This window comes from Scyliorhinus canicula, chromosome 18, assembly GCF_902713615.1.
Source record: "Scyliorhinus canicula chromosome 18, sScyCan1.1, whole genome shotgun sequence".
Lineage (NCBI taxonomy): Eukaryota > Metazoa > Chordata > Chondrichthyes > Carcharhiniformes > Scyliorhinidae > Scyliorhinus > Scyliorhinus canicula.
The window spans coordinates 66,163,737-66,184,883 of record NC_052163.1 but is presented as its reverse complement, the minus strand read 5'-3'; the positions used below and the strand labels follow the sequence as shown (position 1 = coordinate 66,184,883).

The window sequence follows — 21,147 nt, the reverse complement described above, 5'->3', positions numbered from 1 at the left end:
GTCTTTTAAAATATATTGGGCGGTATTTCTCCCCCCCCCCCCACTCTGGGTGGGAGAATTGCCGGGGTGCCGTGCGAATCGCGCCATGTCGTCCCGGCCTCCACACGCGATTCTCCCACCCTCACCCCCCCCCCGAAACCAACGCTGCGCAAATCGCCCCGGGCCGCTCGGAGAATCGCCGCAAACGGCGAGCGGTGATTCTCTGGCCCGGTTGGGCCGAGTGGCCTCTCCGACACGACAGCTTCACGCCGACGTGGTCCACCCCTGGTCGCTGCCGGCGGGAACTGTGCGGAAATGCTGGGAAGGGGGGGGGGGGGGGCTACTTCACCGGGGGGGGAGCCTCCAATGGGGTCTGGCCTGCGATCGGGGCCCACCGATCGACGGGCCGGCCTCTTCCCCCCCCCGGGCCTACCTCCTTCCGCGGCTGGCCCCAGAACACCGGCGCCATGTTAGTGAGGGGCCGGTGCACATAAGAAGTTCCCCGCGCATGCGCGGGATGGCGCGGCCCAACTGCGCATGCGCAGGATTGATCTGCCCCAACTGCACATGCGTGGGTTGGCGTGGCGCCCATTTGGCACCGTGTAGGGACGCTGGAGTGGCGTGAACCACTCCAGCGCCGTGCTGGGCCCCTGTGGGGGCCAGAATAGGTTGTGCTGGGGACCTGTTTGCGCCATCGTGAAACGCGATGGCGTTTACGATGGCGCGGGCACTTAGTCCCGGGAGCGGAGAGTACCGCCCATTATGCTTTTCCATTCTTACCCCCGAAGTACTACTTTCACACTTCCCCACATAATACTCCATCTGCCATCTTCTTTTCATCTCACTTCTACATCTCTTTCCAGCTTCTTTGTGTCCTCCTCATGCTTACAGTCCAACCTAGCTTCAACAACACTGCAGTTATGCACAAGTGGAATGAATGCATTTAAGGAATGTTGCTGAGGGGAGCTGGAAGTGCATACCAAAAACCAGCAACTGCAAACTAAACACAAATGTGATTTCCTCGTGCGCAATCACAAAAAGCTAGCATGCATGTTCAGCAGGTAATAGAGAAGACAAACGGAATGTTGGCCTTTATTTCAAAGGGAATGGACATTAAAAATAGAGAAGTCCTGCTAAAATTGTACAAGGCACGACCACAGTGTGAATACTGTGAAAATTTTTGATCTTATCTAAGGAAACATATCATCAGATGCAGTTCAGAGAAGGTTCACTAGGTTGACCCCAAGTATGGAGGGATCTTCTTATGAGGAGAGATTGAATAGCGGAGCAGATACGATGGGCCGAGTGGCCTACTACTGCCCCTGCATCTTATGGTCTTATGGGCTTGGTATGTTGACAAATGTGAGGTTATCCATTTTGGTAGGAATAACAGCAAACGGGGTTATTATTTAAACAATAAAATATTAAAGCATGCCGCTGTGCAGAGAGACCTGGGTGTGCTCGTGCATGAGTCACAGAAAGTTGGTTTACAGGTGCAACAGGTGATTAAGAAGGCAAATGGAATTTTGTCCTTCATTGCTCGAGGGATGGAGTTTAAGACTAGGGAGGTTATGTTGCAATTGTATAAGGTGTTAGTGAGGCCACACCTGGAGTATTGTGTTCAGTTTTGGTCTCCTTACTTGAGAAAGGATGTACTGGCACTGGAGGGTGTGCAGAGGAGATCCACTAGGTTAATCCCAGAGCTGAAGGGGTTGGATTATGAGGAGAGGTTGAGTAGACTGGGACTGTACTCGTTGGAATTTAGAAGGATGAGGGGGGAACTTATAGAAACATTTAAAATTATGAAGGGAATAGATAGGATAGATGCGGGCAGGTTGTTTCCACTGGCGGGTGACAGCAGAACTAGGGGACATAGCCTCAAAATAAGGGGAAGTAGATTTAGGACTGAGTTTAGGCAGAACTTCTTCACCCAAAGGGTTGTGAATCTATGGAATTCCTTGCCCAGTGAAGCAGTTGAGGCTCCTTCATTAAATGTTTTTAAGGTAAAGATAGATAGTTTTTTGAAGAATAAAGGGATTAAGGGTTATGGTGTTCGGGACGGAAAGTGAAGCTGAGTACACATAAGATCAGCCATGATCTCATTGAATGGCGGAGCAGGCTCGAGGGGCCAGATGGCCTACTCCTGCTCCTAGTTCTTATGTTCTTATGTATCATTCTGGTATCGGGTGACTGTGTGGAGTTTGCAGGTTCTCCTCGTGTCTGTGTGGCTTTCCTCCGGGTACTCCAGTTTCCTCCACAGTCCAAAGATGTGTCGTTTAGGTGTGTCATAATATACACACAATTATATGATGGTGCACAAACAGACATTGATTGACACACAGGATGACCAATGAACACACAGAACACAGCAACCAATCAACAGACAGGACACGGCCACTATAAAGCCAGAGGGCACTAGTTTTCCCGCTCTCTTGGGACGCAGCCTCTGAGACAGCCAGAGCCCGTGAGCAACAACTAGAACATCCACCATGTGGTAGTAAGGTAGTCTGGTCAGGTTACCTCAGGTCTCCAGTCAACTCAGCATAGTGTCAACCCACTGTTAAAATAAAAGTTCAATAAAATAGAGTAGCAGTTCTCCAAGTGTTGGAAGCCTGTCTCTCTCACCGCTATGGTAAACGCAGTCCTCACAGACCCAGCATACCCAACACATCATGGTACCAGTGCGTGATGTTAGAGTTTGACGGACCTACCTTGAGATAATCTGCCTCTGACCAGCGATCAGCCATCCAGTAACATGGAAAGCGTCCGCCCACCCCCGCAGCTCCGCATCGCAGGCAACCTCAGTACCAACTGGAAGATTTTCAAGCAGAAGTTCCAGCTGTATCTTGAAGCCACTGACCACGAAGCCGCATCGGATGCCAGGAAGATCGCTCTCTTCCTCTCTACAGCCAGGGACCACGCTATCCACATTTTTTACTCCCTCACCTTTGCTGAAGGTGAGGACAAGACAAAGTTCAAAACAGTCCTTCTGAAGTTCGACGCCACTGTGACATCGAAGTAAACAAGAGCTTTGAACGTTATTTGTTCCAACAGAGGCTTCAGGGTAAGGGTGAACCTTTTCAGTCCTTCTCAACCCATCTCTGTCTCCTCGCGCAATCCTGTAACTACGGCTCCACCTCCGACTCCATGATCCGCGACCTGATCGTTTTCGGGGTCCCCTTCGCCAGCAGCTCCTTAAAGTGAAGCAGTTCACCCTCACCATGGCCATCGAGACCTGCGTCCTACATGAGCACGCTACTAACCGATACTCCCATATCAAGGCGGCAGAGACAGCGCGGAGCGGATGCAGGCCGTAAAACAGCTCCAGGGCCTGAGTCTGGATGAGGGCAGCCATTTTGCGCGCTTTTCCCGGGCTCCTAAGCATGCGCGCAACGACTGAGGGGACGGCGAGGCCGAGGACTGAACTGCGCAGGTGCGCACATTGTTCGACCGCACCGCGCATGCGCGGTGGCGCACGGAGCATCCTGACGTCAGCGCCATGACATGCAACAACTGTGGCTCCTCCCACTTAAAGTGGCAATGTTCCGCAAAATCTTGACACTGTCTCCAGTGTGGCAAGCTTGGCCACTACGCAGCCCTGTGCAGAGCTGCTCAACTGCCCACCACACATCGATCCCAGCAGCAGCGCAGGAACGTCCGGTCAGTGCAGCAAACCGTTGCAGACTCCGATTTCGACATTGTTCCAGATCCCGACACTGAGGATCTCACATCCCCATTCCGGGTGGGCATCATCACCAAGCGTAGGACGCTTTCCTCAAAAAAGGCCAAGCCCCTCCCAGTGATGAGGCCATCTGGCCCCTCGAGCCTGCTCCGCCATTCAATGAGATCATGGCTGATCTTTTGTGGACTCAGCTCCACTTTCCGGCCCGAACACCATAACCCTTAATCCCTTTATTCTTCAAAAAACTATCTATCTTTACCTTAAAAATAATTAATGAAGGAGCCTCAACTGCTTCACTGGGCAAGGAATTCCATAGATTCGCAACCCTTTGGGTGAAGAAGTTCCGCCTAAACTCAGTCCTAAATCTACTTCTCCTTATTTTGAGGCTATGTCCCCTAGTTCTGCTTTCATCCGCCAGTGGAAACAACCTGCCCGCATCTATCCTATCTATTCCCTTCATAAGGGTCAACAATAGTCCAGCTTCAGGCTGGACAGCGGCGCTTCAGCTAATCTCATTTCGCAGTCTGACCTGGATAACATCCACGTCAAGCCGAACATCCTTCCATTGGCCTGCCAGCTTCTCGACTACAATGGCGATGCCATTGTGCCAGTGGCACATGCCAGCTTCTGGTATAGCACCGTTCATTGAGAGCCACGCTACGTTTCAAAATTGTAGGGTCCAACAAAGCTTCCTTGCTCGGTGCTCAGGCCTGCAAGATCCTGAATCTTGTGCAGCGGGTTCACTCCATGTCGCCCACTGAGGCACCAGCCTTGCCAGATGCCAACTTCCAAATCCAGTTAAATGACATCATTGCACGATGCCACAGCATCTTCGAGGGTATGGGCACACTCCCCTACACTTACAAGATTCTTTTGAAGCCGAATGCCACACCTGTGGTTCATGCACTGCGTCGGGTGCCGGCACCCCTTAAGGACCACCTCAAGCAGCAGCTGCAAGACCTCCCGGACCAGGGCGTCATTTCTAAGGTCACGGAACCCACGGACTGGGTTAGCTCCATGGTTTGTGTCAAAAAACTGTCAGGGGAACTGCGCATTTGTATCGACCCCAAAGATTTGAACTGTAACATCATGAGGGAAAACTACCCTATCCCTAAGCGCGAAGAGCTCACCAGCGAAATGGCTCACGCCAAGTTTTTCACGAAGCTGGATGCCTCCAAGGGGTTTTGGCAAATACAGCTGGACGCGTCCAGTTGAAAGCTGTGCACATTTAACACCCAGTTCGGTTGTTACTGTTACAACCGGATGTCCTTTGGCACCATCTCCGCCTCAGAGGTGTTCCACCGAATAATGGAGCAAATGATGGAGGGCATCGAGGGGGGTGCGAGTGTACGCTGATGACATCATTTTCTGGTCCACGACTCCGCAGGAACACATTGATCGCCTCAAGCAGGTGTTCCAGAGGAGTCACGAGCATGGCCTCCGACTCAACAGAGCCAAATGCTCGTTCGGTCAAGCAGAAATAAAGTTCCTCGGCGACCATATTTCGCTTTTCGGTGTGCAGCCAGATGCAGATAAGGTGTCGCCGATCAATGCTATGAAGACACCGGAGGACAAGAAGGTGGTCCTCCGCTTCCTGGGGATGGTCAACTTCCTTGGGAAGTTTATCTACAACGTTGCATCTCACACCACAGCTCTCCGCAATCTTGTAAAGAAAACCACCAACTTCCAGTGGCTCCCTGCTCATGAGCGAGAGTGGCGTGAACTCAGGGCGAAACTCACCAAGGCTCCGGTACTGGCATTCTTCAACCCCGCCAAGGAGACGAAGATCTCCACCTACGCGAGCCAGGCTGGCATTGGGGCAGTACTCCTCCAGCGCGACGAATCCTCCTCCTGGGCCCCAGTCGCATATGCATCTAGAGCCATGACACCTACTGAGCAGCGCTATGCTCAAATCTAGAAAGAGTGCCTGGGCCTCCTCACAGGGATTGACAAATTCCATGACTACGTGTATGGACTCCCCAAATTTACGGTCGAAACGGACAACAGGCCACTGGTTCACATCATACAGAAGGACCTCAACGATATGACGCCAAGCCTACAATGCATCCTCCTCAAACTCCGACGCTATGATTTTGACCTGGTCTACACCCCGGGCAAGGAGCTCATTGTGGCCGATGCGCTCTCTCGCTCCATCACCACGCAGTGCAAGCAGTCGGACTTCGTCTGCCAGATCGACGCCCATGTTGAAATCTGCGCATCCAACTTTCCGGCCACTGACGAAAGGGTCGTACAGATTCGTCAAGAAATGGCCAAGGATCCTCTACTCCAACGGGTTATGCGCCATCTCTCAGACGGGTGGCAAAAGGGCCAGTGCCCACAGTTCTACAATATAAAAGATGATCTGGCAGTGGTCGATGGCATACTAATGAAACTGGACAGGATAGTAATACCACAGAGTATGCAAGAGCTCGTCCTTGGCCAGCTCCACAAGGGTCACCTGGGGGTGGAAAAGTATCGCCGGCGAGCCCGAGAGGCAGTATACTGGCCTGGCATCAATCAGGACATCGGCAACACTGTCCTCAATTGCCCAACGTGCCAACGGTTCCAGCCGGCTCAGCCAAAAGAGACTTTGCAGCTGCATGAACTGGTGTCGTCCCCATGGACCAAGGTTGGCATTGATCTCTTTCACGCAAAAGGCCGGGACTACATCCTCATTGTGGATTATTACTCTAACTACCCCGAGGTGGTCAGACTGCATGACCTCACATCAGCGACAGTCATCAGGGTGTGCAAAGAAACCTTTGCCCGTCATGGCATTCCACTCACGGTCATGACTGATAATGGCCTGTGCTTCTTCAGTCAGGAGTGGACCGATTTTGCCCGACGATACAATTTCACGCACGTCACCTCGAGCCCCCACTACCCCCATTCAAATGAGAAAGCTGAAAAGTGGGTACACATTGTCAAACAACTGCTATGTAAAGCGGCTGATCCGGGTTTAGATTTTAACCTCGCACTGCTAGCCTGCAGGGCGACTCCCTTGTCCCCAGCACAGCTGCTAATGAACCGCACGCTCCGGACAACGGTGCCGGCTATCCACATCCTGGACCTTGACAATTTTCTGGTCCTGCAAAGAATGCAACAGTCTCAGGCCCAATGCAAGTCGGCCTATGATGCCCACACCACAGATCTCCCTGCTCTGGTCCCTGCTGACCGAGTTCATGTTCAGCTACCTGACGGTGGCTGGTCTGCCACAGCTGTGGTGGTCAAGCAAGTGGCCCCCAGATCATTTCTCATTCGCATGCATGGTGACTCTTTTCTTCGGCGTAATAGGCGGGCACTGCGGCTGCTTCCACGCTCGCCACCTGAACGTGATGTCCCACCTTGCCTGCTGATTCCTCAGGGCACACCCTTCCATGAGGTCACCGATCTGCCGCTTCTTCTGCCATCCTCTACATTGGAGGCAGCTCCGCCCATTGCAGAGCAGGCGGCCCCTGACCCTCCCTTGAGGCGGTCAACCAGAATTCGTCGCCCGCCACAGAGACTGAATTTATAGACTGAATGTTTCATTGCCTTGTGCTTCGTTAACACATCTGTACATATTGTTTCTTTCTCATTTGTTGTATGCACTCTATCTGCACTCGACACCTTCCGATGTAAATACGTTCACGTATTTTGTATGTATTCAGGCTCCTAATCATGTAAATACGCTCACATACATTGTACACAGTCAGGCACATTCACATACTCACTATTTATTGCCATATACACATTTTTAAAAAAGGGGATACCAGCCTCCCTGAACAGGCGCCGGAATGTGGCGACTAGGGGCTTTTCACAGTAACTTCATTTGAAGCCTACTTCTGACAGTAAGCGATTTTCATTCATTCATGTCATAATATACACACAAGTATATGATGGTGCACCGACAGACATTGATTGACTCACAGGATGACCAATGAACACACAGAACACAGCAGCCAATCACCAGACAGGACACGACCACTCTAAAGCCAGAGGGCACTAGTTCTCCCGCTCTCTTGGGATGCAGCCTCTGAGACAGCCAGAGCCTGTGAGCAACAACTCGAACATCCACCATGTGGTAATAAGATAGTCTGCTCAGGTTAGCCTCAGGTCTCCAGTCAACTCAGCATAGTGTCAACCCACAGTTGAAATGAAATGAAATGAAAATCGCTTATTGTCACGAGTAGTCTTCAATGAAGTTACTGTGAAAAGCCCCTAGTCGCCACATTCCGGGGCCTGTTCGGGGAGGCTGTTACGGGTTAACATAGAACATAGAACACTACAGCGCAGTACGGGCCCTTCGGCCCTCGATGTTGCGCCGACCTGTGAAACCATCTGAAGCCTATCTGACCTAAAGTATGTTTAATAGTTAAAGCGTTCAATAAAATAGAGTTGCATTCAAGTGTTAGAAGCCTGTCTCTCTCACTGCTATGGTAAACGCAGTCCTCGCAGATCCAGCTTACCCAACACATCAAGGTAGATTGGCCATGCTAAATTGCCCCTTAGTGTCGAGGGATGCGCAGGTTAGGTGGGGTGACAGGGATAGGGCGGGTCAGTGCAGGCTTGTTGGGCTGAATGGGCTCCTTCTGCACTGTGGATCTAGACAAATCCTCCACAACCCACACTCCAAACCCCAACCCTCACTCCAAACCCAACCCTCATTCCAAACCCCAAACCTCACTCCAAACCCAACCCTCATTCCAAACCCCAACCCTCACTCCAAACCCAACCCTCATTCCAAACCCCAAACCTCACTCCAAACCCAACCCTCATTCCAAACCCCAACCCTCACTCCAAACCCCAACCCTCACTCCAAACCCCAACCCTCACTCCAAACCCAACCCTCATTCCAAACCCCAAACCTCACTCCAAACCCAACCCTCATTCCAAACCCCAACCCTCACTCCAAACCCCAACCCTCACTCCAAACCCCAACCCTCACTCCATATCCAACCCTCTTTCCAAACCCCAAACCTCACTCCAAACCCAACCCTCATTCCAAACCCCAACCCTCACTCCAAACCCCAACCCTCACTCCAAACCCCAACCCTCACTCCAAATCCAACCCTCATTCCAAACCCCAACCCACACTCCAAACCTGACCCTCACTCCAAACCCGACCCTCACTCCAAACCCCAACCCTCACTCCAAACCCAACCCTCATTCCAAACCCCAACCCTCACTCCAAACCCAACCCTCATTCCAAACCCCAAACCTCACTCCAAACCCAACCCTCATTCCAAACCCCAACCCTCACTCCAAACCCCAACCCTCACTCCAAACCCCAACCCTCACTCCAAACCCAACCCTCATTCCAAACCCCAAACCTCACTCCAAACCCAACCCTCATTCCAAACCCCAACCCTCACTCCAAACCCCAACCCTCACTCCAAACCCCAACCCTCATTCCATATCTAACCCTCTTTCCAAACCCCAAACCTCACTCCAAACCCAACCCTCATTCCAAACCCCAACCCTCACTCCAAACCCCAACCCTCACTCCAAACCCCAACCCTCAGTCCAAATCCAACCCTCATTCCAAACCCCAACCCACACTCCAAACCTGACCCTCACTCCAAACCCGACCCTCACTCCAAACCCCAACCCTCACTCCAAACCCAACCCTCATTCCAAACCCCAACCCTCACTCCAAACCCCAACCCTCACTCCAAACCCAACCCTCATTCCAAACCCCAACCCTCACTCCAAACCCAACCCTCATTCCAAACCCCAACCCTCACTCCAAACCCCAACCCTCACTCCAAACCCAACCCTCATTCCAAACCCCAACTCTCAATCCAAACCCCGACCCTCACTCCAAACCCCAACCCTCACTCCAAACCCCAACCCTCATTCCAAACCCCAAACCTCACTCCAAACCCAACCCTCATTCCAAACCCCAACCCTCACTCCAAACCCCAACCCTCGCTCCAAACCCCAACCCTCACTCCAAACCCCAACCCTCATTCCAAACCCCAAACCTCACTCCAAACCCAACCCTCATTCCAAACCCCAACCATCACTCCAAACCCCAACCCTCACTCCAAACCCCAACCCTCACTCCAAATCCAACCCTCATTCCAAACCCCAACCCTCACTCCAAACCTGACCCTCACTCCAAACCCGACCCTCACTCCAAGCCCCAACCCTCACTCCAAACCCAACCCTCATTCCAAACCCCAACCCTCACTCCAAACCCAACCCTCATTCCAAACCCCAACTCTCACTCCAAACCCAACCCTCATTCCAAGCCCGAACCCTCACTCCAAACTCCAACCCTCACTCCAAACCCCAACCCTCACTCCAAACCGCAACCCTCACTCCAACCCCAACCATCACTCAAAACCCAAACTCTCAACAAACTGTAGTCCATAAGGGGCACTCAACAGACAATTTTAAGTCCAGACCCTCCAAAATCCTCATTCCAACCCCAAACCCTCCATACCCTCACTCCACACTCAAAACCTCCACAATCCTCAATCCAAACCCCAAACCTCACTGCAAAAATCCAATCCTCACTCAAAACCCCAACCCTCACTTCAAACCCCAACCCTCACTTCAAACCCCAACCCTCACTCCAACCCCAACCCTCACCAAACTCCAAATCTCAATCTAAACCCCGACCCTCACTCCAAACCCCAACCTTCACTCCAAACTCGACCCTCACTCCAAACCCCAAATCTCACTCCAAACCCCAACCCTCACGCCAAACTCCAACCCTCAAACCAAACCCCAACCCTCACTCCAAACTCCAATCCTCACTCCAAACCCCAATCCTCACTCCAAAACCAACCCTCACTCCAAACCCAACCCTCACTCCAAACCCCAACCCTCACTCCAAATGCCAACCCTCACTTCAACCCAAACCCTCACTCCAAACCCCAACCCTCACTCGAAACCCCAACCCTCACTCCAAATCCAACCCTCATTCCAAACCCCAACCATCACTCCAAACCCCAACCCTCACTCCAAAGCCCAACCCTCACTCCAAACCCCAACCCTCACTCCAACCCCAACCATCACTCAAAACCCAAACTCTCAACAAACTGTAGTCCATAAGGGGCACTCAACAGACAATTTTAAGTCCAGACCCTCCAAAATCCTCATTCCAACCCCAAACCCTCCATACCCTCACTCCACACTCAAAACCTCCACAATCCTCAATCCAAACCCCAAACCTCACTGCAAAAATCCAATCCTCACTCAAAACCCCAACCCTCACTTCAAACCCCAACCCTCACTTCAAACCCCAACCCTCACTCCAACCCCAACCCTCACCAAACTCCAAATCTCAATCCAAACCCCGACCCTCACTCCAAACCCCAACCCTCACTCCAAACCCGACCCTCACTCCAAACCCCAAATCTCACTCCAAACCCCAACCCTCACGCCAAACTCCAACCCTCAAACCAAACCCCAACCCTCACTCCAAACTCCAATCCTCACTCCAAACCCCAACCCTCACTCCAAAACCCAACCCTCACTCCAAAACCCCAACCCTCACTCCAAACCACAACCCTCACTCCAAATGCCAACCCTCACTTCAACCCAAACCCTCACTCCAAACCCCAACCCTCACTCGAAACCCCAACCCTCACTACAAACTCCAACCCTCACTCCAAACCCAAACCCTCACACACCCCAACCCTCACTCCAAACCTCAACCCTCACTCCAAACCCCAACCCTCACTCCAAAACCTCAACCCTCACTCCAAACCCCAACCCTCACTCCAAACCCAAACCCTCCCTCCAAAACCTCAACCCTCACTCCAAAACCCCAACCCTCACTCCAAACCCTAACCCTCACTCCAAACCCCAACCCTCACTCCAAACCCGACCCTCACTCCAAGCCCCAACCCTCACTCCAAACCCCAATCGTCGCTCCAAACCCCAACCCTCACTCCAAATCCCACGCGCACACGATCGGTGGGGTGGCAGTATCAAATCATTGGGGATTTATGGAAAGGATTATAACAAATTACATCCAGTTCCTTGTTATAATTACTTGTACTTTATTAGTTTAGATCCATCTGAATGAGAAAATAGCCTGGGGAGGGGTTAAAACATGGTGAAAGGAAAGAATCTGCAAATCTGTGCAGATTACAGAGTTTAAAAAGGGATTGGAAAAGATAGTGATGCGGACAGTGTATGAAGAAACATGTGCCTTGGGGTGTGGGTAGTTATATAAGATGATATATTAATAGTGGTAATTACAGTACAATGAACAGAAATAAATTACTGTACTGGTAGATACAGTTCTGACACAAGTACGAAGGTTTTAGATTTCTGTATTTAAATATCAATAAATAAATGACAGTGTACAATGAGAGGAAAGAACAAATTCAGTGCGGTGCTAGAGATATGTCCAGATGATTGCCCCATTAATGTTGATGCAATAGAATTCAGAATATTGCTAACACCAGACAATATAAAGCATTGATCTACAGCCAAATCCTCCACAACCCACACTCCAAACCCCAACCCTCACTCCAAACCCCAACCCTCACTCCAAACCCCCTCACTCCAAACCCCAACCCTCACTCCAAACTCCAACCCTCACTCCAAACCCCAACGCTCACTCCAGACACCAACCCTCACTCCAAACACCAAAACTTCACTCCCAACCCACAATACTCACTCCAAACCCCAACCCTCACTCCAAACCCCAACCCTCACTCCAAACCCCAACCCTCACTCCAAACTCAAACCTCACTCCAAACCCTAACCCTCACTCCAAAACCCCAACCCTCACTCCAAACTCCAACCTTCATTCCAAACCCAACCTTCACTCCAACACCAACCCTCACTCCAAACGCCAACCTTCACTCCCAACCCACAATCCTCACTCCAAACCCCAAACCTCACTACAAACCCTAACCCTCACTCCAAAACCCCAACCCTCACTCCAAACTCCAACCCTCACTCCAAACCCCAACCCTCACTCCAAATGCCAACCCTCACTTCAACCCCAACCCTCACTCCAAACCCCAACCCTCACTCCAAACCCCAAGCCTCACTACAAACTCCAAACCTCACTCTAAACTCCAATCGTCACTCCAAACTGAAACCCTCACTCCAAACCCCAACCCTCACTCCAAAACCCCAACCCTCACTCAGCACCGAAAACCTCCACAATCCTCATTTCAAACCAAAAATCTCTGCACTCCTCACTCCAACCCCAACCCTCACTCCAAACTGAAACCCTCACTCCAAACCCCAACCCTCACTCCAAACCCCAAGCCTCACTGTAAAATCCCAACCATCACTCCAAACCCCAACCCTCACTCCACACCCAAAACTTCCACAATCCTCATTTCAAACCCAAAATCTCCGCACTCCTGACTCCAATGTCCAGCTCCCCACAACCCCCACTCCACACTCAAACCCTCCACAACCCTCCGTCCACAAACAGAATCATTCGCAACCCACACTCGAAATCCTCCAGAGCTCTCACTCCAAATCCCAACCCTCACTCCAAAACCCAACCCTCACTCCAAACCCCAACCCTCACTCCAAACCCCAATCCTCACTCCAAAACCCAACCGTCCACAACATTCACTTCAAAAACGATACCCTCCATAACCCTCACTCCACAACCAGAATCCTTCGCAACCCACATTCTAAACCCTCCATAGCTCGCACTCCAAACCCCAACCCTCACTCCAAACTCCAATCCTCACTCCAAACCCCAATCCTCACTCCAAAACCAACCCTCACTCAAAAACCCAACCCTCACTCCAAACCCCAACCCTCACTCCAAATGCCAACCCTCACTTCAACCCAAACCCTCACTCCAAACCCCAACCCTCACTCAAAACCCCAACCCTCACTACAAACTCCAACCCTCACTCCAAACCCAAACCCTCACACCAAACCCCAACCCTCACTCCAAACCTCAACCCTCACTCCAAACCCCAACCCTCACTCCAAAACCCCAACCCTCACTCCAAACCCCAACCCTCACTCCAAACCCAAACCCTCCCTCCAAAACGTCAACCCTCACTCCAAAACCCCAACCCTCACTCCAAACCCCAACCCTCACTCCAAACCCAAACCCTCCCTCCAAAACCTCAACCCTCACTCCAAAACCCCAACCCTCACTCCAAACCCTAACTCCAAACCCCAACCCTCACTCCAAACCCCAACCCTCACTCCACACCCAAAACCAACAATCTCCGCACTCGTCACTCCAAAGTCCAACTCTCCACAACTCTCACCCCAAAACCCAACCCTCACTCCAAACTCTAACCCACCACAACTCCCACTCCACACTCAAACCCTCCAGAACCCTCAGTCCACAACCAAAATCCTCGCAACCCACACACAAAATCCTCCAGAGCTCTTACGCCAAACCCCAAACCTCACTCCAAACCCCAACCCTCACTCCAAACCCCAACCCTCACTCCTAACCCCAGCCCTCACTCCAAACCCCAGCCCTCACTCCAAAGCCCAGCCCTCACTCCAAAGCCCAGCCCTCACTCCAAAGCCCAGCCCTCACTCCAAACTCCGACCCTCACTCCAAACTCCGACCCTCACTCCAAACCCCAACCCTCACTCCAAACCACGACCCTCACTCCAAACCCCGACCCTCACTCCAAAACCCTAACCCTCACTCCAAACCCCAACCCTCCACAACCCTCACTTCAAACACAATACCCTCCACCGCCTCCACTCGAGACCCCAACCCTCCAAAACACTCACTCCATACCCCAGCCCTCCACAACCCTCCTCCACATTCAAACCCTCCACAACCCACAGTCCACAACCAGAAGCCTTCGCAACCCACACTCGGAATCCTCCATAACTCTCACTCCAAACCTCAACCTCACTCCATACCCCAACCCTCACTCCAAACCCCAACTGTCACTCCAAACCCCAACCCTCACTACAAACCCCAACACTCACTCCAAACACTAACCCTCACTGCAAACCCTCCGAAACCCACTTTCCAAAACCAAACCCTCACACCTCTCACTCCAAACCCAAACTCTCAACAAACTGTAGTCCATAAGGGGCGCTCAACAGACAGTTTTAAGTCCAAAATCAAAATTCCAACACCAAACTCCCATACCCTCACTCCACACTCAAAACCTCCACAATGCTCACTCCATGGTGGTTAGCATAAATGCTTCACAGCTCCAGGGTCCCAGGTTCGATTCTTGGCTGGGTCACTGTCTGTGCGGAGTCTGCACGTCCTCCCCGTGTGTGCGTGGGTTTCCTCCGGGTTCTCCGGTTTCCTCCCACAGTCCACAGATGTGCGGGTTAGGTGGATTGGCCATGCTAAATTGCCCATAGTGTCCTTAAAAAGTAAGGTTAAGTGGGGGGTTGTTGGGTTACGGGTATAGGGTGGATACGTGGGTTTGAGTAGGGTGATCATGGCTCGGCACAACATCAAGGGCCGAAGAGCCTGTTCTGTGCTGTACTGTTCTATGTTCTATGTTCTAAAACCCAACCCTCACTGCAAAAATCCAATCCTCACTCAAAACACCAACCCTCACTCCAAACACCAACCCTCACTCCAACCCCAACCCTCACCAAACTCCAAATCTCAATCCAAACCCCGACTCTCACTCCAAACCCCAACGCTCACTCCAAACCCGACCCTCACTCCAAACCCCAAATCTCACTCCAAACCCCAACCCTCACTCAAAACCTCAACCCTCAAGCCAAACTCCAACCCTCACACCAAACCCCAACCTTCACTCCAAACTCCAATCCTCACTCCAAACCCCAATCCTCACTCCAAACCCAAAACCTCACTCCAAACCTCAACCCTCGCTCCAAACCCCAACCCTCACTCCAAAACCCCAACCCTCACTCCAAACCCTAACCCTCACTCCAAACCCCAACCCTCACTCCAAACCTCAACCCTCACTCCAAACCCCAACCCTCACTCCAAACCCCAACCCTCACTCCAATCCCCAACCCTCACTCCAAACCCCAACACTCACTCCAAACCCCAACCCTCACTCCAAACCCCAACCCTCACTCCAAACCCCAACCCTCACTCCAAACCCCAACCCTCACTCCAAACCCCAACTCTCACTCCAATCCCCAACCCTCACTCCAAAACCCCAACCCTCACTCCAAACCCCAAACCTTACTCCAAACCCCAACCCTCCCTCCAAAATATCAACCCTCACTCCAAAACCCCAACCCTCACTCCAAACCCTAACCCTCACTCCTAACCCCAACCCTCACTCCAAACCCCAACCCTCACTCCAAACCCCAACCCTCACTCCATACACAAAATGAAAAATCTCCGTACTCGTCACTCCAAAGTCCAACTCTCCACAACCCTCACTCCAAAACCCAACACTCACTCCAAACTCTAACCCACCACAACTCCCACTCCACACTCAAACCCTCCACAACCGGGAAGCGTGCACACATGTGCATTGCCTTCACCTGGTGGTTGTACACGAGTTGTATGTTCAGGGAGTGGAATCCCTTTCTGTTAACGTAGGGAAATCCCAGATGGCCTGGTGAGTGCAGGGCGACATGCGTGGCATCTATTAACCTCGGGACCCGGGGCATCCCGGTGATGGCGGAGAAACCTGCTGTCCGGCACAAAAACAATGTAGTTTCCTGCCCAGGCATACAGGGCATCTGTAACTTATTGAATGCACCTGGGGGCTGTGGGCTGGAGGCTATGGCATGTGAGATTCACACAGGTCCCCACTGGAGCCCTGGAATGATCCTGAGTGTAAACGTTCAGGGCTGCGGTAACCTGGACAGTCACCAGGAGCGGGTGTCCTCCTCCTCCATGTGGTGCAAAGTCCACGAGGGCTTGGCACAGATGTCGCACTCCTTGGTGAGGCACACGCTGCCGGCATCTGCTCGAACAACCAGTGACACCTGTACACCTTGGACCCCCCTCTGGGCCCCTCACTGGCTTGATGGGCAGCCGGGTCCTCAGGGTGTGGGGCGGGGTCCAGCACATGGTCCGCTGTCTCGAGCATCTGCAGATGCTGCTGCCGTAGTCTCTGGCATCTGGTCGCCCGGCCTAGCAGCAGCACCACTAGAGCAAGTTCTGGGTCTAAAATCCCTGCCATAAGTTCAATATCTATAAGGCATTGGGAGAGGGTGTTAGACTGACAAACAGAAGTGGCTCCCACCCTGGGGACCTGCTATCCCACATTGACCCCTTGGAGCTGTGCCCCATCCCCTGGGTGTTTGGATGTTGGCTGCTGCCTGTGTTTTGGGGCCTCCCATAGTGTTTTGGCACAGTGTCCAGGCCTCAAGGAGTGATTGGGATGGTAGGCAATGACTCCCACATGCTACAAGGCCCGCCCATCCACAGGAATATGCTTGGGTCGTGTGAAATGCTCAATTAACCAAGATTGCCAATTCCCTATTAGTAATAGCCTCAGCCGCACAGCCAGAGGCCTCGGCAGTCGGTGGGGTCTATGTGTAGTCAGTGGGGTAGGGGGGCAGGGATAAGGGATGCCCCTGGAATGGGTACACATGATCCAGGGGTTAGTATGGTGGAGCTGCGAGCGGTTGCCCACCCCAACTGTCCCCATCCTCCCATGGCGGCCCACCCTGCGTGGGGTTCCCCATCCGAGGGTCCCACACCCCTCGCTGAGCACTGGGGTGGCAAGCCCATTGCGCCTGGGCTCTTTGCCTGTGAGCAGAGATGGCTACTCACCTCCTCGGCTGCCCACAGAAGCCCTTCCACCAGGTTCATGTTTTTCAAATGGAGTACTAATCGGTGCCAGCATGAGAGCTTGCTGGGAAGACTAATGAATGATGGGAGGGCGTTGGGTATGGGGTCGTTCCCATTAATTGTGTGAAAATAGGGCTTAAGTTTCTCGCTACGCTGGGATGAGTTCACAATTCTGCCTCCAGGAGCCGGGTAGGTTGCATCACAAACTGTTTGATGGCTGGTACGATCCTCGTTTTTGCCTCTCCCTTTATTCACTGGCCTCATTGCACTCTCGCCCGAACAGAGCGCAACAGGCCGTAGAATCGTGCCCTGTATTTAACCTGTTTAATTTCAGTCCAATGTAGGCAAACAATTAGCTAACATCTGCTGAAACCTACCATTAAACTACATTCGCCGTCACTCTCACCTGTATTACTGCCAGAGATACAAACTGCTCATTACCTGCACTGGCTAAATTCTGCTTTTGAGGCTTTAAGCATCGGTAAATGTACATTCCAAAGGAGGTGTTGGTGGTGCAGTGGGTGGTATTCCTTGTCTCTGAGGCAGAAGCTTCAATTCCAGGACTTGTTGGCCAAGCAAGGAGTATTGATGATTCAGTTCCATAGATTGCAGGTCAGAAAACCACCCCATTCCCCCGCAAAATGGGGAAATAAGTTGCAATGATAAGGAGCAAAAGGGAAACTGGTAGAAATAGTAGTTCTCAAACATCTGTTTGAACAAACCTGTACAGGGACTGTTCTCTCAACACCCTGTGCATTTCAAACTGCTTATGAATGAGCGACAGCATTCTGAGATTAAATTTGCTCTCGCATCTGCAATAACACAGCATCTATTCCGCCATTTCAACACTCTCTCTTCGTATAGGGAAGGCTTTGTTCTGATTGGCCAGTGGCTGAGAGTCTCTGGACTAGATAACGCCAATCTGGAACCAAAAGCTTAGGCTGGTATAGTTCCTTCCTTCAGGTTTGCACTGGGTGGTCTCAAGCTGACAGAATATACCCCAGAATACCGTCACTTCACTGTGGAGAGGTTAAATTCCCCTTAGTCTGACATAAAGGCAGGTGGATGTCAGTGCAAACAGCCCACAGATCCGAAATATCTGCAGAAGGACTTTGTTCACAGTCCTTCAAGGTGTTCACAGTTATCACGAGGAATTTTGATATAATTTATTCTGCTGCTCTGGCTCAGTTTGTTTTGTGAAATTGATTAAAACAATCAACCAGAGTTCAGTGCCGGGTGACAGACAACACAAAACAATTTGGGGTTCCAATTACCAAGAGCACAGATAAAGAACAGCACAGTGGTGCCTTAGATAGACAACCAGATTCTCACACAACCGGCCGGGTCAACCAGATTCTCACACAACTGGCCCAGTAAAACCAGATTCTCACACAACCGGCCGGGTCAACCAGATTCTCACACAACCGGCCGGGTCAACCAGGTTTTCACACAACTGGCCCGGTAAAACCAGATTCTCACACAACTGGCCTGGGTTAACCAGGTTCTCACACAACTGGCCTGGGTCAACCAGATTCTGACACAACTGGCCTGGGTTAACCAGGTTCTCACACAACTGGCCCGGTAAAACCAGATTCTCACACAACTGGCCCGGGTCAACCAGATTCTCACACAACTGGCCTGGGTCAACCAGATTCTCACACAAATGGCCCGGTTCAACCAGATTCTCAGACAACCGGCCGGGTCAACCAGATTCTCACACAACCGGCCGGGTCAACCAGATTCTCACACAAATGGCCTGGTAAAACCAGATTCTCACACAAATGGCCCGGTAAAACCAGATTCTCACACAAATGGCCCGGTAAAACCAGATTCTCACACAAATGGCCCGGTAAAACCAGATTCTCACACAACTGGCCCGGTTCAACCAGATTCTCAGACAACCGGCCTGGGTTAACCAGATTCTCACACAACCGGCCGGGTCAACCAGATTCTCACACAACTGGCCCGGTAAAACCAGGGGCGGGATTCTCCGACCCCCCGCCGTGCCGGAGAATCCGCGGGCGGGCCTGTGCCGTGAGGACACTCTTTCCCTCCGCGCCGGGCCGCTGTAAAGCTCCGCCATGGCCAGCGCAGAGAAGATACCCCCTGTGTATGCGCAGGAATCACGCCAGCGGTTCTGGGAACACGCTGGTGCTCCTGCTCCTGCGCCAACACGCGCCGGTCGGCGGAGGCCCTTCGGTGCCAGTTGGCATGGCGCCAACCACTCTAGCGCCAGCCTAGCCCCCGAAGGTGCAGAGGATTCCGCACCTTCCGGGTGTCCTGACGCCGGAGTGGTTCATGCCACCCTTTGGCGCTGGTACGGCCCGCCCGCCGGATACCGGAGAATCTCGCCCCAGATTCTCACACAACTGGCCTGGAACAACAAGTTACAATACTCCAAGGAGTCCAGGTTAATTTCATCAAACTAAAGACCTGGGCGGAGATAGACAAACTGAATCAGGACTTGAGTCGCCAGCCACGAGGGAACTGTAGCCATGGCTATTATCATCCACACAGCAACGGTATTTAGCTGACTGCCCAGCTCAGTTCTGTCAATGGCTCATTGACCAGGGTCTCCCCTCAGAGTGCCCCAGACACAGACCCAGTCCTTTCTGTTCCCAGTGACCCCAGAGCGCAATCAACTTTGCAAAACGAACGCCTCGCCTGAGAGCATGTCTCTGCCTCACTTTCAGGGGTAGTCCAGATCCATTCAGGTTGCTGCCCCAAGCCCCAGCTTGTTAAATCCCTCGCCCACCAGTTACCTCCCCCCCCCCCCCCCCACACCCACACACATACCTCTGCACACCCACCTGTCCACTGAAACTGCGGCCAAGGTGAAGCTGCTGGCATAGACTGTGAGGTAAATGAAGAAGTGGACAGCCTTGCACATGAAGGAGCCGAAGACCCAGGAATCCAGGGTGTAGATGGTGGCCTGGAAGGGCACACAGCAGAGGATGAAGCAGAGATCGGCCACACCCAGGTTGAGAATGAAGAGGTTGGTGGTGTTACTGTTCATCTGGCCGTTCCTCAGGAGGACGGCCAGGACCAGGCTGTTCCCTACCGTGCCGAGCAAGAAGATCAGGCAGAAGACCAGAGGCACGATCACACTCTCGGGTCTCACCTCCCAGACCAGGGAGGAATTCCAGTGCTGGCTCACATTCATCTTTCAGCTCTCTCCCAACCCCTTCCTCCAAACCCTTGAACCTCCCAAGGAAACAAAGTTTGGAGAGAGTGTGAAGCAGAGTTAGCTGTCCCCGGGCTGGCTGGCTGGGTGAGAGCTCCGCTGTCTCTCTCTATCTGCTGTCCATGGAGCTCTTTATATCTGCTACTTCTCTCATTGACTCGTTACCAAGACGACATCAATTCGCTTCCTCCTTGACGATGACGATTGATAACTGCCTCCCGCCCCCATTCCCAGGGGAGGGGGAGTTTGACAGACAGCATCCCAACATCGATTAAACTCCTGGGGAAGAGTCTGCTGCTGAAGTCCAGAGGCTGCATGTCCTGCTTGACAGATAACAGTATTTCTGACTTGAATATTGTCATGTGTGTTCCTCTATACATGCCGCTGAGTTTGTGTACATATGCCACTGTGTGGTGTGTATGTATACAGGCCACTGTATGTGTGAATACATGCCACTGTGTGTGTGTGTATACCATGTCACTGTGTGTGTATACACATGCTACTAGGTGCATGTGCGTGTGTATCAATGCCATTGTGTGTGTATACCATGTCACTCTGTGTATATATACATGTCACTGTGTGTATACGTGCCACTGTGTGTATATACATGCCAGTGTGTGTGCATATACATGCCATTATGCGTGTATA

At 52.1% G+C, this 21,147-nt stretch overlaps 1 protein-coding gene across 1 annotated transcript in view; it reads right to left on the bottom strand.

The window, feature by feature from the left end:
* Positions 1 to 20,513, bottom strand: part of LOC119953224 (galanin receptor 2b-like) — a 29,104-nt gene extending 8,591 nt beyond the window's left edge. Inside the window, exon 1 of the mRNA XM_038777252.1 lies at positions 20,126 to 20,513. Coding sequence (XP_038633180.1) covers positions 20,126 to 20,478 — 353 coding nt within the window. The 5' untranslated portion in view covers positions 20,479 to 20,513. The remainder of the gene's footprint in view (positions 1 to 20,125) is intronic.
* Between the last annotated feature and the right edge of the window lie 634 nt (positions 20,514 to 21,147).